General features: G+C 41.4%; 1 protein-coding gene across 2 annotated transcripts in view; it reads left to right on the top strand.

The window, feature by feature from the left end:
• LOC108707421 (protein eva-1 homolog C) overlaps positions 1–4516 on the top strand; it is a 64121-nt gene extending 59605 nt beyond the window's left edge. For both annotated transcript variants that reach the window (XM_041581577.1, XM_041581576.1), the window contains 2 exons: positions 2240–2329; positions 3738–4516. In XM_041581577.1, coding sequence (XP_041437511.1) covers positions 2240–2329; positions 3738–4129 — 482 coding nt within the window. In that variant the 3' untranslated portion in view covers positions 4130–4516. The remainder of the gene's footprint in view (positions 1–2239; positions 2330–3737) is intronic.
• Positions 4517–17230: the final 12714 nt, after the last annotated feature.

Here is a 17230-nt window from a genome sequence, read left to right as displayed (position 1 = left end):
GCAAAACTCATTGCCATAGGAGGGCACAATAAAAATATACAGTGTATTAAGACAGAAATGCAAAATGAATCCAGCCACTGAAAGCCAGTACATTTGCCTTTCATTCTATTTATGGTCAAGAAATGTGTTCTGTGCCGCTGCCTAGAACTCTCTCCCATCCCATGCGCATGGTCAGTGAATGGCCTAGAATTAACATTAGGCACCATTAACCCCATAGAATTAACCTTACTCACGTTTTGCTTCAGAATGGCTTGTATCCACTTTCTTTCAGCTCTGCTGCTCAGTAGTGTTTAGTTTTAATTATGTAGTAATTATAATCTGGATTCTATTAAGTGCTTTTAAGAGTGAAAGAATTCTGGGGGAATTCAACTCCAGCATGGCATACCTTGGGTTAAAAAGTAAATACACCTGATACTCTTACCCTAATGTTTCCCACCCTTCCTACCTGCAGCTGTTGCCTGTGAGAATGGCAATATTTGGACAGCTTCACATTTTTGGACCCCTAAGGAGAGTTCTGTATGTTTCTCTGAGTGAGATGTTGCATTGGAGCAAACAATGGGCCCCAAATGGCCACACTGACTGCTCCCCCACATCTGATACCTGTAACTTACACCCCATTCACCTCCTCGCTGTTCTGGATTTTACACTGAGGAATAATTACCGTCCATGTTATAAATGCTGCATACGCAGATTAAGGGAGTTATTTACTAAAATCCGATTTTTTTCTCATTATTTTAATATAAAAAGCTTGACCAAACTCACATCCCTGATTTAGCCTTATTTATTAATAAAATAACTCAAATTAATCGGATCAGGAAAAAAAACACCCATAAAATCAAGCAAAAACCCGAATCATACAATTTTTCAGACTTTTTTCCCAAATCACTAGATTTTTTCGTGTTTTTGCCCCAAAACCCTGAATTTATTGGATTATCACACTAAACCCAGCACAGACCACGATATCTTCAAATTGGGATAGGGGCATCTCCCATTGAATTTTACATGACCATGACTGGTCTGAGACAGCAGATTTCCAATTTGGCTTTTTTGCAGCATTAGGGAATAAGGGTAGGACTACGCGAACGATTCCGCCGAGATCCGACGCGCTGCGACAAAACGCATGCAACAAAAATAAGGTAATAGATAGAATTGTCGCATGGTGTCGCAGCGTGCAGCGTCTGCATCCGACAGTCGCGTCACAACAGCGATGCGACACGATCCGACAATAGAATTACTTACCTTATTTCTGTCAAATCCGACCTGACGCCTGTCTTTTTACGCAGCTCGTCGGATCGCCATGGAGTTCCCTTATAAATCTAAAGAAATTTTTGGGTTTTTTTCATGAAAAATTTGAGTTTTTGCCCCAAAAAACCAGACCAGCTAAATAACCCCCTAATAAGCACTGAAACTGAAGAACAAACCGTACCACAGGTGTAACTAGATGTTACTGGGCCCCATATCAAATTCATTTTAGGGCTCCCAAAACATCCAGAAGTTTTCCTCTTTTACCTATATATTAAAATGACTCATTAATCAGGGCCTCCTGGGGCCCCCCTGCAGCTGCAGCGTCTGTTTCCTCTATAGTTAGGCCCCTGGACTGTTCTGTACAGTATTGAAAAGGCAGATGTTTCCAGGTTAGAATTTGTGTTTATGTTCCATTTGATTTGGTGTCAGCAGACAGGAAAATACAGTTTATTGCACACGCAGAACTTCAGTCTGTATATATTTAAACATATGGGCTGGCCCTGCTCTATCTATTCATATCCGCTTTCTGTTTCAGTCGAAGGAGAATAACCGTCGGTAACAAGCAAATATGGCATCTCCCAACTATCATGTTTAAATGCAATTATTCCAAAAAACAAATGCTTTTTTTTTGCCCTTGTATTTTATTATCTATCTATTGGAAGTTATTGGAAGATAAACCTTCATTTATAAATTCATTTTTCCTGAACAGTCAGCCATCTTCATGGGAAGTTCCCTTTAGCTTGGTATTAGCAGTCTAAAACCGAAAACATCTCAGAAATCACTGTAAATTGCAGAAGTGCTTACATTCATTTTCTATTTTGTGTTTCATCCATTTAACATAGATATCATCATGGTTGGCATACTGTTGTTCTTTCAGCTTTATCTCATGCCATGATACACTTCTTTATGATGATGATGACGATCTGAATATAACCTTCTTATTTTCTGATTTGGCCACACTCAAAACTGTATTTCCCTTTGTGCATTCCAACAGATAACAAACTTGTCCCCCGTGAGTCTCAAACTCCCAGCAAAGATGGACTCTTCCTTAGCAATCTCCTTGCTGCATTTTCTTATATAAGAGGTAGGTAGTCACTTGCCTCACTGTCAAACACAGAGGGATAATGATGCAGGGGTGAGGGACCTTTGGATAAGCCAAAGGCTGGGAGTGTTTTAAATAAAGGTTCATTAAAATGTTCTAAAATCTTTCTGTTCATACTTCAGGCAAAACCCTAAAACTATTTTCTACTTATATGCCTTATACCATATTTCATTTGGGGAGTCAAAGTGTCAGACAACTCTTAAGTTGGCTGTGAACCCACAAATATGGTGGAGCAATTTGGTCCAGTTTGGCCACCAGGGGACTGGCAGAACTGCTGTTAGGGGCCTGCACTGCTGTAAAAGGAGTGGGGATACTCACAGAAGGGTTCGGTTGGTTGAGTTGGGGATTTAGACAAAAAATGGGCCTCTCTACACTCAAGGCAATCCACAGGGCCTCAAAAAGGAAAGTAAAATACAAAAATGTTTTAAAAATACAAGCATCTTCAAAGGCCCTAGGCATTTTGTGCCCAATAGAAACAAGTCATGACTTTTGTGGCCCTTTGAATGCTGCAAGACTCTGTGTTTACCCAAAATTCACCAAACAAATTTTCGTCCGATATTCGGTGCGTGTATGGTGGAAAAAGAGCCGACCGATATCGGCAGAAGACTTGGATATCGGTCGGCTCGTTGATCGAGCTGGACGGAAAATTTTTATCGGGTGCCTTTGAAGGGACCCAAACATCGGGCATTGTTAGTGCTAATTCGTCAGATACAGGTAGAATTCTATTGTTTCTAGCTGTATATCTGATGATTCAGCTCTACACTCGTGTATTGAAACGAACGATCTTTCTTGGAAACATCTTTTCCAAGAAAGATCGTAATTGTTACGTCCATGGCCACCTTAAGTTAACACTTGGACCACTGATTCTACTTGGTGAGTTATTTACATTGGTCATTTGTGGCATCTCTTTCTTCTTTTCAAACATGAATTGGGGGTGTAGGCAGGCAGTTTACAGCAACCTTGCTGACCAGATGTGTATCTATGCCCACCTAAAAAGTCAGTTTGGAAACTGCTTCCCCCCTCCAATCCCATCAAATCTGTCAGTCTTTCCTGATCTGTCAATGGCTATTGTCAATGAGGTTTCAATAGGTCCCAATGCGTGGTTCCCTTTTAGGGCAGAGATTTGGGGAGATTTAGTTGCCGGATGACAAATCGCCTTTTCTTCGGGCGACTAATCTCCCCGAATTGCCCTCCTGCCAGCTAGAATCGAAATTGTCGGCAGGATGGCACTCGGAGTGCTTCGTTTTCTGAAGTTGCCTCACAAGGAAACTTCGGGCGACTAATCTCCCCGAATCTCCATGTGTGTCTCTGCCCTTAATGGAAACAAACCAATCATTATTTGTCTCTGTGTATTTAGGAATTATTTATATATAAATATTTATATCTTTAGATCACCCAGAAACGACGGCCCTTTTTTTCACTTTGGGCGTTTCCATGGGACTCATCATCACCGTGTTTGCGCTTGTGATCCAGATATCACGGAGGACTGATGGCGTGAGCACACAGAAAATAAATGGACACGCTGTGTGTGCTAAAGACTGTGAAGAAACCGCAGCCTCTAGCAGTGAAGAGGAGGAGGAGGAGGAGGACGACAGGTCTGCAAAATCCCACTTCTCTGAAGAGTTTCGGCAGCTGTGCAAAGCGTCCCGGCTGGTGTATAATGCTGTGGATGCGGCAGACCTTGCAGAGAGGATAGAACGTAGAGAACAGATCATTCAAGAAATCTGGTTGAACAGTGGTTTGGATCTGCCACCTAACAGTCTCACCAACCCTTACTTCTAAGGCTATCCCTGATGAGGCGTGGATCTCAACCCTATGGCTGAACTGCAACTCTCGGGATCTCATCATAACCCAATGGCTTTTAGATGTTTAAGACCCCTATGCCGAGAGGTTGCTCAATACTATCTAGGCGCCTTCTGTGAAGGAATCCATATTTTACACTGTATTCAAATGAAAAATGCAGAATGAATTTCCAAATATCAGTACGTGAGCTGCTGTCTATTTTTATACAGATTTTTATATTTATCAGAGGGGAGCACCAGATTAAGATCTGCTTTTTTATCTTATAGACATTTAGCCCAGCACACGTTTATATAAACTTATTAGTGGCAACATTGCACTTTAAAAAAAAAATGGAAATAGAAAAAGAAAAACTTCTCCTTGAAAGTGCGAAAGTGAAAAGAAATCTTTTTCTTGGTTAATATAGCAATGTCATTTGTTATTACCCAAAACTGTGCCCAAAAACATATGGTCACCAGAAAATGAAAGGGCTCATTAATGACTGCAGGGTGCAAAGTGCAATTTCCGACACAAGCCACCATGTTTTTTTTTTACCCGCAATCCCAGCTTCCTTGCAGGTTAAGAGTAATGCTGCATTCACTGTAGTTGCATCCGATGCGTCTAAAGAAAAAGAATTGTGTGCCATTGTATTGCGTGCGTTGGCCTCTATTGGAACGTGTGCATGGTATTAATAGTGTGGCAGAGAATTCAATATGGCAGCGCCATTTGTTTGAATAAACACTAATATGAATATAAAAAATACTTTCAGTAAGTTATAAGAGTAAAGAGTACATTTTTTCAAAGTGCAACCCATAAAAACGTTAGTACAACTGTAGAAGATTGAGCTGCATCAGGGTATAATAAATCTGGAAAAGTTTGAGTTTTTGCCCCAAAAATCCTGACCAGAAAAAATTGAGGTTTAGTAAATAACCCACTAAGAGTATCTCTTTGGCCAGATCAGGGCATGATATGAGCAAGTGGATCAATAGCATAATGGAAATTGTAACGTGCGGATTTTGTATATCTTTGTGTCTGTCTATAGAAGGTGTGACAAGAGTAGAAAAGAGCTTTGAGCAGAATTTAGAGAACAGGAGATCAAGAGACTATTATTCACTATTATTCATTATTCACATTATTCACTATAATGTAATGGCCGGCAGACCAAGGTATGACATTATTGAATTGAAGCAGCCACTGGGATTAGCAATTATTCTCTAAGGGCAGGGGCACAAAAAGCTACTGGGGGAGATTAGTTGCCCAGTGACAAATCGCTTCTTCTTCTTCCGGCAACTAATCTCCTCAAACTGCCTCTCCGCCGGATAGAATCCAAATCGCAGACGGGATGGCACTCAGAGCACTTCGTTTTCTGAAGTCGCCCGAAGTTGCCTCAAGGAACCTTCAGACGCTTCGGAAAACGAAGCACTATCGCATCATGCCTGCGATTTAGATTCTATCCGGCGGAGAGGCAGTTCGGGGGAGATTAGTCGCCTAAAGAAGAAGCGATTTGTCACTGGGCGACTAATCTCCCCCAGTAGTTTTGTGTGCTCCTGCCCTAAAGCCTTTACATCCTCATTGCTAGCAAGTGTAAGGAGGAAAGCAGAGTTGGATGAGAAAGTAAATGGAAGCATGAATGGTGGCCATCCAAAGAGATACAGAATCAAATAGAGGGTGAGGGCAATTTAAAACTTCTCATCATCCACTGTCAAAAGACAATACACAATGAACAAACAAGGACTGCCAGGATGTTTGTGCCCCTCTAAACCCTTCTAGTAAAATAGTAAAAACATATTTGAGCAATTAACTTGCCCCCCTTCCCCTTGGTACCTGTTAGCTTTCATCCAAGTATAACTAGAAAAGTGGTCTTAAATTTGTTATTGTACCTTAAAAATCCTGCCCCAGGGTTTATTTCCAACCTATCCATGAGCACATTGTTGTTTTGTGTGTATTAAACCCTATTTATAAACACTGTACAATGTGGATGTATCTGTGTGTTTACTTATACTCCCTACCCATGGGTGTAATGCAGCTGTGTCTGTGTTTTGTTCTGCTGGACACAGACCTGAAAAAGCAATTGTAGCATTGCTCAAAGTAGCTTACAGTATAATAGCACAGCTATGGGACCTGTTATCCAGAATGCTCAGGGCCTGGGGTTTTCCAGAGAACAGATCGTTCTGTAATTTGGATCTTCATACCTAAAGTCTACTAGAAAATCTTGTAAACATTAAAAAAAAAAACAATAAACTGGGTTTGCTTCCTGTAAGGATTAATTGTGTCTTCTTTTGGATCAAGTACAAGCCACTGTTTTATTATTACATAGAACAAGGAAATATTTCTTTAAAATTTGGATTATTTGATTATAATGGAGTCTATGGGAGACGGCTTTGGATAACGGGTTTATGGATAACGCATCCTATATCTGCACTAATAGTCATTTCTACAGCAGATTTGAGTTTGCCCCTTGGGTTCCTTCACTGTTCATTCCCTATAAAATCCAGAATATAAGCACTTGGAACTGAGAGAGCCCAGGGGTGTAACTACTAGGGTTGCCACCTGGCCGGTATTTTACCGGCCTAGCCGGTAAAACTCCTGCCAGGGCCGGGGGCGGTCTAACAAATTTACCGGCAATGTAGCATGCCGGTAAATTTGTAATACACCTAACAAAAGCCTTTGGCCTGCCCCCAAACTCACCTTTTTTGCCGGCTTCTTGTCAATCACAGCGCTGAGGCGCCGCCCCCACTTTGATGGCATGTTCTGCCCCAGCCAATCACATGGCATGGATCCGCCTCTTTTGACATCATGACTTTTATTAAAAGGTGGCAACCCTAGTAACTACAGAGGAAACAGACCCTGTGGCTTCAGGGGGGGCCAGGAGGTAAAGGAGGCCCTAGTTAAATGCAAATTCAAAATATATTGGTAAAACAGGGCAACCTCTGGATATGTTTGGGGTCCTAAAGTTAATTTGCTGTGGGGCCCAGTAACATATACAGTTAGGCCCATAAATCTTTGGACAGAGACAACTTTTTTTTTTAGTTTTGGTTCTGTACTTTACCACAATGAATTTTAAATGAAACAACTCAGATGCAGTTGAACTGCAGACTTTCAGATTTAATTCAGTGGGTTGAACAAAAAGATTGCATAAAAATGTGAGGAACTAAAGCCTTTTTTTAACACAATCACTTCATTTCAGGGGCTCAAAAGTAATTGGACAAATTTAAAAACTGAAAATAAAATGTTCATTTCTAATACTTGGTTGAAACCCCTTTGCTGGCAATGACAGCCTGAAGTCTTGAACTCATGGACATCACCAGATTCTGGGTTTCCTCCTTTTTAATGCTCTGCCAGGACTTTACTGCAGCGGCTTTCAGTTACTGTTTGTTTGTGGCCTTTCTGTCCCAAGTTTAGTCTTCAACAAGTGAAATGCAGCTCAATTGGGTTCAGATCAGGTGACTGACTTGGCCATTCAAGAATATTCCACTTCTTTGCTTTAATAAACTCCTGGGTTGCTTTGGCTGTATGTTTTGGGTCATTATGAAACACCTCCCAATCAATGTGACTACATTTAGCTGGATTTGAGCAGACAGTGTCTCTGAACACCTCAGAATTCATTCTGCTTCTGTCCTGTGTCACATGATGGATAAACACTAGTGTCCCAGTGCCACTGGCAGCCATGCAGCCCAAGCCATCACACTGCCTCCCAAATGTTTTATACATCATGTGCTATGCTTTGGATCATCAGCTGTTCCACAACTTCTCCAGACTTTTTTCTTGCCATCATTCTGGTAGACGTTGATCTTGGTTTCACCTGTCCAAAGAATGTTTTTCCAGATCTGTGCTGGCTTTTTTAGATGTTTTTTAGCAAAGTCCAATCTAGCCTTTCTATTCTTGATGCTTATGAGTGGCTTGAACCTTGCAGTGCACCCTCTGTATTTACTTTCATGCAGTCTTCTCTTTATGGTAGACTTGGATATCGATACACCGACCTCCTGGAGAGTCTTGTTCACTTGTTTGACTGTTATGAAGGGGTTTCTCTTCACCATGGAAATGATTCTGCTGATCATCCACCACTGTTGTCTTCCGTGGACGTCCAGGTATTTTTGCGTTGCTGAGTTCACCAGTGATTTCTTTCTTTCTCAGGATGTACCAAGCTGTAGATTTTGTTACTCCTAATATTGTAGCAATTTATCCGATGGGTTTTTTCTGTTTTTGCAGCTTAAGGATGACTTATTTCACCTGCATGGAGAGCTCCTTTAACCCCATGTTGTCTGTCCACAGCAAAATCTTCCACATACAAGCACCCCCCCCCCCCTCAAATCAACTCCAGGGCTTTTATCTGCTTCATTGATAATGATATAACCAAGGAATTGCCAACACCTGCCCACGAAATAGCCTTTGAATCAATTGTCCAATTACTTTTGAGCCCCTGAAATGAAGCGATTGTGTTAAAAAAAAGTCTTCATTTCCTCACATTTTTATACAATCTTTTTGTTCAACCCACTGAATTAAAGCTGAAAGTCTGCAGTTCAACTGCATCTGAGTTGTTTCATTTAAAATTCATTGTGGTTATGTACAGAACCAAAGATTTATGGACCTAACTGTAGTTCTGCCACTGAGAGAGCCTATTCAGGTCAACTTCAACTAACAGCTCTCTGGTTATTATGTCATTTACTGTATTTGCTTCAGATTTCACAAGGAAAAAGGATTATATGCATCACAGAGCTTAGACATACTCAAGCTTAACTAATGAGGACATTTCACATGTACAGAGCTAATATTTAGCAAGATGTCTCCCCGGCGAGCTACAAAAGAGTGGAGAGTTTAGAGCAGGGCACCTGAGTATGTTCTGTTCCACTCCAAACGCACCTAAATACACACAAAGTGTAACTGAAACAGGTGTGTGTGTGTAGGACAGACGTCTTGGCCTGTTTAATGGGATTGGGGCAGAAATATATCAGATAAGGCTGGCATGCAGACATATTATTATAATGCTCACATCCCAATGTTTGTAGAATGAGGCTGATGAAATTGATTCATTTACACAAGTTTCAGAGGTCACACTCAGTGGTAGATATGACAACACGCATCATAGGCTCGGGTTTCCCATTACCCTTAGGGTTATGCACAAATGCAACCGAAGACTGCCCCTAGCCCTGTAACCGTTAGCAACCAATCTGCAGTTATAACACATAAATCAAATATTTGAACGGTTGCTAAGATGTTATAGGGTTGGGCAATGTTATTCTGTGTTATTGCATAAAATTACAGAAGAGCAAAGTTGCTGTTGTAGCGATGGAGCAGCTGCTGCCCTGGGACCTAAGGAAAACTCGCCAATGTGTCGGAGCAGAAATCAGAGGTGCTGAAAAAGTATTGTCCCCCATGACCACTTTAGAAGCCAGTTCTCAACCACATGTGTATCCAACTTTTTTGCCATAATCCTGTTACCTCGGGTCCATACTCTACTGTGATCAAGGGGAGACGCATGGGAGCTCCTAAATTTAAGTGAAATAACATCCCTTTTCTTCCAGAGGGGGGATTTTTATTTATTTATTGTTTTTATATTAATGGGAAGGCCATCAAGACACTGTTCTATGAGTTTGGCTTGAAATTAACCTCTGTAATAACTATTGTTGTTCTTGAAATTCTAGATCACACCAGTGATCCCCAACCATTGGCTTCAGAGCAAGATGTTACTCATCAACCCCTTTGGCTGTTGCTCCCATTGGCTTCAAGGCACGTGTTTATTTTTCAATTCCTGGCTTCAAGGCATTCTGTAGGTTGTAATTCCTTATAGGGTCTACCAATAGCCAATCACAGCCCATAGTTGGTTGCCCCCAGGAAATGTTTGACCGCTTGTGTTGCTCTCCAACTTTTTTTTCCATTTGTATGGATCAGCATCGGACTGGAGGGTCCAGGGCCAACTGGGGCTGCTTTTTTAAGGGCCCCCACATCCCCCTGAGGCCCCCGCCCCAGTCGCAACCCACCCAGTAGCAATACACTCTAGAGCAAATGCCTTAAAGGGCATGTAAAGGCAAAAAAATAAAATCCCATTTTTACTTTCTTTAATGAAAAAGAAACCTATCTCCAATATACTTTAATTAAAAAATGTGTACCGTTTTTATAAGAAACCTGACTGTATGCAGTGAAATTCATCCTTCATTTACTGCTGTGGATAGGAATTGTCAGACAGTCCCTAACTGCTCTGCAGGGAAACAATCATACTTATGTACAGCAGGGGGAGCCCCCGCCTTACTACCCAGCCATGCAGAACTCAAGCAGCTTTGTGTGTTTCCCTGTTTTGATAATTTATGACGATCCCTAAGCAGCCCAGACCACACTGAGCATGTGCACAGTCTTTGTCTTGCAAAGTTACAAGATTGTGACCCCCTGTGGCCAACTTTGAAAGCATAAATCATTTGTTTGATTAGGCTTATCGTGCAGTAAGTTCATGTTTATGTTTAGTATACAAAATACAGCATTTCTAGCCTTATTCTGTTTTAGACTTTACTTACCCCTTAAATACAGATATAACATAAAAGCAATTCCAGATAAGATTCTCCTCCCTTTTGAGTCCTGTTCCTTTAAATACATTTGCACACGTTTATTATAGTCTCCATTAAAATAAAGTATAAACATACACCCATTCCCCTCATTACTATTACAGGAAATAAAATAATTACACAGTACATTGTCTGTATGGTGCCAAGTCTTTTGACCCGATGACACAGGAATCTATAAGAGAATAAAAGCCTTTGAGTCTGCAATGATTATTTATCTGTTCTAACACATAATGAGTTACACCCAGAACCCTCTTGGCATAGAGTTATACATCACATACAGTAAAGGGTGTGTAAGGTTTATAAGTCAAGGTTACAAAAAATGTCATCTAAAAAGAACAAAGATTGCAAATTATAGCAACCAGTTTTGCTCCGATAGACAATGGGAAAGCAATGGCAGTTAGACCAGAGTGAAATGTTACTTTAATTTTTTTAGGGGGATCTAAATATAAAAACATTTCCTCTAAGTACTTTGTACACTTCACGCTTTTCTGTTTTAGTAGTTTCTGAGAGATTTTTCATTTAGATTGATAATAACAGGCTTTAAAAGTAATTAAATGTCAGTGGCCCTAACTGCCCATCCTGTATTCAGTTAACCCCTGACTCTCTGTTAAACCATGATCTTGGTATTAGGCATTGGTCTCAAAATACAAATATCTTAGAATGTAAATCTGCAAAATTGATCAGAGAAGTATTCTAAATAGAGTCAAACTGGGGTACCCAGGGCTCACCAGGTAGCCAGGTACCACCCAGGCACAGAAGGGATCATCACAGAGTCACCACCGCTTCCAGCTCATGCTCCTCCTCTAGGCAAAGCCACTCCCACTACGCTGTGCTACTTACTTTGCTGTTAAAAAATAAATATGGCTGAACATTCCACAGTGAAACGCATGACTTGGCTGGGGGTGTCTGTCTGAGGGCAGGTGGCAGGGCCCAATAGCGACGGGTCCAACCAGACTCTTTCCTAGTGTCCGGCAGGCCAGTCAAACCCTGTCTGAGAAACTTACCCTCAATTAGACCCCTTATAAATAAATTAAATGAGGGTAAAATGCGCTGATCTGTTAAAAATTTGGTTCCATATATACAAGCTGGTAACATTTATGGGAGCAGAACTTCTTGACCAGACGGAATACACCCACCAGTCCTTAGAGACATTTTGTTTTAAACTTTTCCATTTCTTATGTCTTGTGTGATGCAAATGGATTGAAAATCCGATTTAAGATATTTCAAGATGTGTTTTGAAATGATATGATAAGACAAAACCAGAATGGCTGCAGATCTTGCACTAATATAAACTTCCTTTTTCATGAATTCAAGTAGGAAGCTCGGCAGTTGCTCTGGGTGAGATCTGTAAAGACATTGTAACTGATTAAAGCGTCACAACTATTATATAGTCAAGCTCTGTTGGTTCTGGGAATTATTTATACAAATAATTAGCTGGATGAGAAGTGTAAAATGACTTACTCTCACATTATAATTGGTGTGCAGGATGATTATGTATAGGGCTCACCTAAAGTGAACATTGAAAGTATATTCTCTATGTTTGAATATGTTACAAAACTGTCCAGCACAAAACAGGCCAAATAATTGGGGATAATGGCCATTTGCTCTCCTAGATACACCAGAAAACCCAGCTTGAAGGTCAGTTAAGCTGGCCATAGACGCAAAGATCCGATTGTACGAATCATTGTACAATTGGACTTTCCCATCTCCCGACCTGCCACTAACTATTCCAATCAAATAAAGTAGTAAAATTACAGATCAGACAATGTTCTGCCCCATAGCAATCGTATGAAAGTTAAAGGTCGCCAAACGAGCGGATCTTTCCCCGATATGCCACTAAACTGCGTGGCTATATGGGGGATAATTCGAGCGTTCGGCCGTATGGCCGAACGAACGAATTACGATGCTCCAAGCGGCTCCGACGGGTCGGTCGGGTAAAAATCCAACCTTCCCGATCGATATCGTGGCCAGATATCGATCGGGATGACCCGTTAGAAGCCTCCATACACGGGCAGATAAGCTGTCAAATCGGTCCAAACGACGGATATCGGCAGCTTTATCTGCCCGTGTATGGCCACCTTAAGTCTGACCAAAGCTTGTGACAGTCTCCCTCTGAAAATCGTAAGATCGGCAATACACGCAGAGATATTATCGGCAGCCGACAGAAATCTATTAACTTGCCCGATCGACCAAACGACCGATCTCCGCGAGACGAAAAATGCCGGGACTCTCCACACACACGGTCCGAAAATTGTAAGAATCCTTAATTCGAACGATCAGATCTTTGCGTCTATGGCCAGCTTTAGGATGAGATTTGGGGTGAATGTGTATTTGCTGTGTTACATAATCTTGGAACTAAGGCCAAATTACTCCTTTAACTATATCTTCATATATCTGTACCCATTCCATGATGTAAGGAGTGCTCTTAACCAAAGGTTGGAGCTTCAAGCGGAGCTTGAACTGAAACCACATCAGGGGGGTTAATACCATGCTACTTGTATATAAATAAGTAGGGATGCACCTAATCCACTATTTTGGATTCATCTGAACCCCCGAATCCTTAGCGAAAGATTCAATCGAATACCAAACTGAATCCTAATTTGCATATGCAAATTAGGGGTTGGAAGGGGAAAATTTTTTTTTTGTTTTGTGACAAAAAGTCACATGATTTCCCTCCCTGCCCCTAATTTGAATATGCAAACTAGGATTCGGATTTGGTTCGGCCGGGCAGAAGGATTCAGGCGAATCCGAATCCTGGCCGAATCCAGAATTGATTTCTGGATTCGGTGCATCCCTATAAATGGGACAATATTTTATTGAGAAGAAGCTTCTCAAGGAGGTAGTTGTAGAAAACAGATTTGGCTTAAAAGGTTCCAGGGATGGAGTCCTTTCGTTTTTTTTCAAAGGACACTAATTAATAGAAGGTGCAACATTGCTACAGGTCTAGTTCCCTGGTGGCTAAAGCAGTGGTGGTGGGGGGGTCTTTTTACGTTGCATAGGTCTGATGGCTGCTTAAGCTAATTTCTCTTTTTTGTTCACCCCAACCAAGGGCAGATTTACTAAAGGGCGAATTGTCGCTTTGCACACATCGCACCACTTCGCCAGGCGCAAATTCGTTACAACTACGCTAATTCACTAAAATGCTAAATTGCGTCCTGGCCAGCCGAACGCTGGCGACTTTTCGCTAGCGATACTTCTTCAGTGCATGCATTTCATAGCGAAGATTCGCTAGCGTTAGTTTCTGCCTAGCGAAAAGTAGCAAGTGATCTTACGCTTAGGTCAATTTAAATAGGGCGGGTACATTAAAGTTGTAAGGACGTCTTTATTAGAGATGTTGGTGCAAATGCTTTTTATTACAAATGTCCAAGGGACCTTAATAAAGAGATCATGTAATGCCCTAGACATGAGCCCACTGTAAAATGAATGTTCCATGCCCCTCAAATGTCTGGGGAAAAATGTTAACCCAAAAAAGTTCGTTAGGACTTTTGCAGGCAATCCCGCTTAAAATGGAAATTTTGTCAGCATTTTTTTCAACATTTTAGGCAGACAGAATATGATGTAAGTGGCATAAGATTGAGGAAGATCTAGATTCATTTTAGCAGTTCGTCTGGTCTGAGGTTTGCAAAGTCAACGCTGGCGAAAGAGTAAAATCCACACTTTAGTGAATTTACGGAGCAACGGCCATTTGTCTGAGCGAAAAGTCGTCTGGCAATAGAGTGCAATAGAATTGTCGATGTCCCTGAGGAAGTGATTTCTGTTGAAAAGTCGCTAACGTTAGCCACTTCGCCCTTTGGTAAATTTGCCCCTAAGTATTTACATTTCCCAGTCAGCAGGATTTCAACCCCCTGGTTCCTGATGAGAGGAGACGTATGAAGAGCTGTCAGGGTTAATGAGAATGTGTGAGTGCCAGTGCACTTTATACCAGGGTGAGCAGAGCTGGGAGATGTGGGTGTTTGTACTTTAGCAGCAGGGACTTCTCACAAACAAGCAGCTGAGTGTTTTGGACACCAAATTAAATGGCCATTGTACTAACAGAGTAGGGATCGGCCACCTACTGGAATTACCATCCTCCTCTGTCACACGATTTCCCCGTCCCCCCCATCAAACCAAACATTGATTATCAGCGAGAGAGTTGAGTGGACTGTCACTCTCCAGCAAAGAGCTTCCCATAATCTGAGCTCCCAAGAATGTTTATGCTCCGGTGACGCGCGATTTTAGCTCAGGCCAAAGAGAAAATCTGACCGGAGACTTATCTAAGGTGAAAGCGCAGCCTTCCTGGCGTTGGGAACGAGACTGAAATAACACAAGTTGAAATGCTTTAGACAAAGGGAGGAAAGATGTTGTTTCCTTGAGCTGACTCACTCATGAGGGGACATTGTAACTGTGTGGAAGATCGGACGCCATCTTGTACAGAACAATGACTCCCTTCTAAGTTCTAAGTTTAACGAGTATTAGATAATCAGATACAGAAATGATAAGACGGCAAGTTTTAGGGAAGGAAATGCATTTAAAAACAGCATTAAAGGAACAGTTCAGCGTGAAAATAAAAACTGGTAAATAAATAGGCTGTGCAAAATAAACGATGTTTCTAATATAGTTAGTTAGGCAAAAATGTAATGTATAAAGGCTGGAGTGACTGGATGTCTAACATAATAGCCAGAACACTACTTCCTGCTTTTCAGCTCTCTAACTCTGAGTTAGTCAGTGACTTTAAAGGGATACTGTCATGGGAAAAAAACATTTTTTTCAAAATGAATCAGTTAATAGTGCTGCTCCAGCAGAATTCTGCATTGAAATCCATTTCTCAAAAGAGCAAACAGATTTTTTTATATTCAATTTTGAAATCTGACATGGGGCTAGATATATTGTCAATTTCCCAGCTGTCCCAAGTCATGTGACTTGTGCTCTGATAAACTTTAATCACTCTTTACTGCTGTACTGCAAGTTGGAGTGATATCACCCTCTCCCCCCCCCCAGCAGCCAAACAAAAGAACAATGGGAAGATAACCAGATAACAGCTCCCTAACACAAGATAACAGCTGCCTGGTAGATCTAAGAACATCACTCAATAGTAAAAGCCCATGTCCCACTGAGACACATTCAGTTACATTGAGAAGGAAAAACAGCAGCCTGCCAGAAAGCATTTCTCTCCTAAAGTGCAGGCACAAGTCACATGACCAGGGGCAGCTGGGAAATTGACAATATGTCTAGCCCCATGTCAGATTTCAAAATTGAATATAAAAAAATCTGTTTGATCTTTTGAGAAATGGATTTCAGTGCAGAATTTTGCTGGAGCAGCACTATTAACTGATTCATTTTGAAAAAAAAATTTTTCCCATGACAGTATCCCTTTAAGTGGGGCCCAATGGGACATATCTGTTCAATGAGTTTGCAATTGATCCTCAGCATTCAGCTCAGATTCAAAAGCAACAGGTATGGCCCATGTGCCCCCCCTTAAGTCTCTGATTGGTTACTGCCTGGTAACCAGGGTAACCAGTCAGTGTAAACCACTTTTGGCTAACTAACTATATTAGAAACATCTTTTATTTTGCACAGCCTCTCTATTTACCCAGTTTTTATTTTTACACTGAATAATTCCTTTAATGACAAATCATTGCTCTTAACCACAAAACTGCCCTCCAGATTTGGGCATTTGTGACAGTTGTGTCATATTTTGTTGATTAACAAATAGTTAATTTTATATGCTTTTTGTCTAGGCTCTCTCATATATTTCCTTCATTTAAATGAGGGATGTACCCATGGTTAGACTGGAGTGTTGGGACACAGGGAAAACACCCGGTAGGTCCCGCCAACCCACACCTGCTCCCTGCCATTGGCGCTGCACCCTCACCTCCACCCCAGCTTCAATCATGGCCACAACAAAGATAAAATAATGTATGCTGGGGGAGGGGGTTGTGGCTGGGGGTCCAAAGGTGGAAGGGGGCATTGCAGCTGGGGCAGGGGTACTGGGGGGTGTATGCCACTAAGGCAGCAGCCCCAGTGGGCCGCAGACCCCCGTCTGACCCTGGATGCACAGAATCCCTATTTTTGAGATTTGGCTGAACCCCAGAATGTTTCAGAATGCATTCAGGCAAATCCTGAACTGAGTCTGAACCCCAAATTTGCATATGCAAATTCAGGAAAAATGTTGATCTCCTTCATCACATGACCTAAAGTCAGATGATTTGAAGGAACAGCCAGAAAAGATACAACGTTTCTAAAACTCAGTTGGCTTTTGGTAGAGAGCCCAGAATACATGGCAGGTACACTTAGATACTTTTGTAATAATTTAAGATAAGTAGGTCTCTTGGGGAAACTGTAACTTGCAGCTTAAAGGGCAATTCACCTTCATTAGCAAAACTATAATAATATAAAAACCACAGCAATGTGTTCAAACTTTCATAACTTGCCAAATTTTGTAAAATGAACATGGTAATTAGGGGTGTGGCCACACAAATTGGAGTGGTCAAAAAATTGCCACACGATCCGCGCGCCCAATCTTTTTTTTTCCCTCTTTCTGTTTCCAAGAAAAGTAGGTATGTTTTAACAC

This window comes from Xenopus laevis, chromosome 2L (assembly GCF_017654675.1).
Source record: "Xenopus laevis strain J_2021 chromosome 2L, Xenopus_laevis_v10.1, whole genome shotgun sequence".
Taxonomy (NCBI): domain Eukaryota; kingdom Metazoa; phylum Chordata; class Amphibia; order Anura; family Pipidae; genus Xenopus; species Xenopus laevis.
This window is presented reverse-complemented; position numbering and strand designations above follow the sequence as displayed.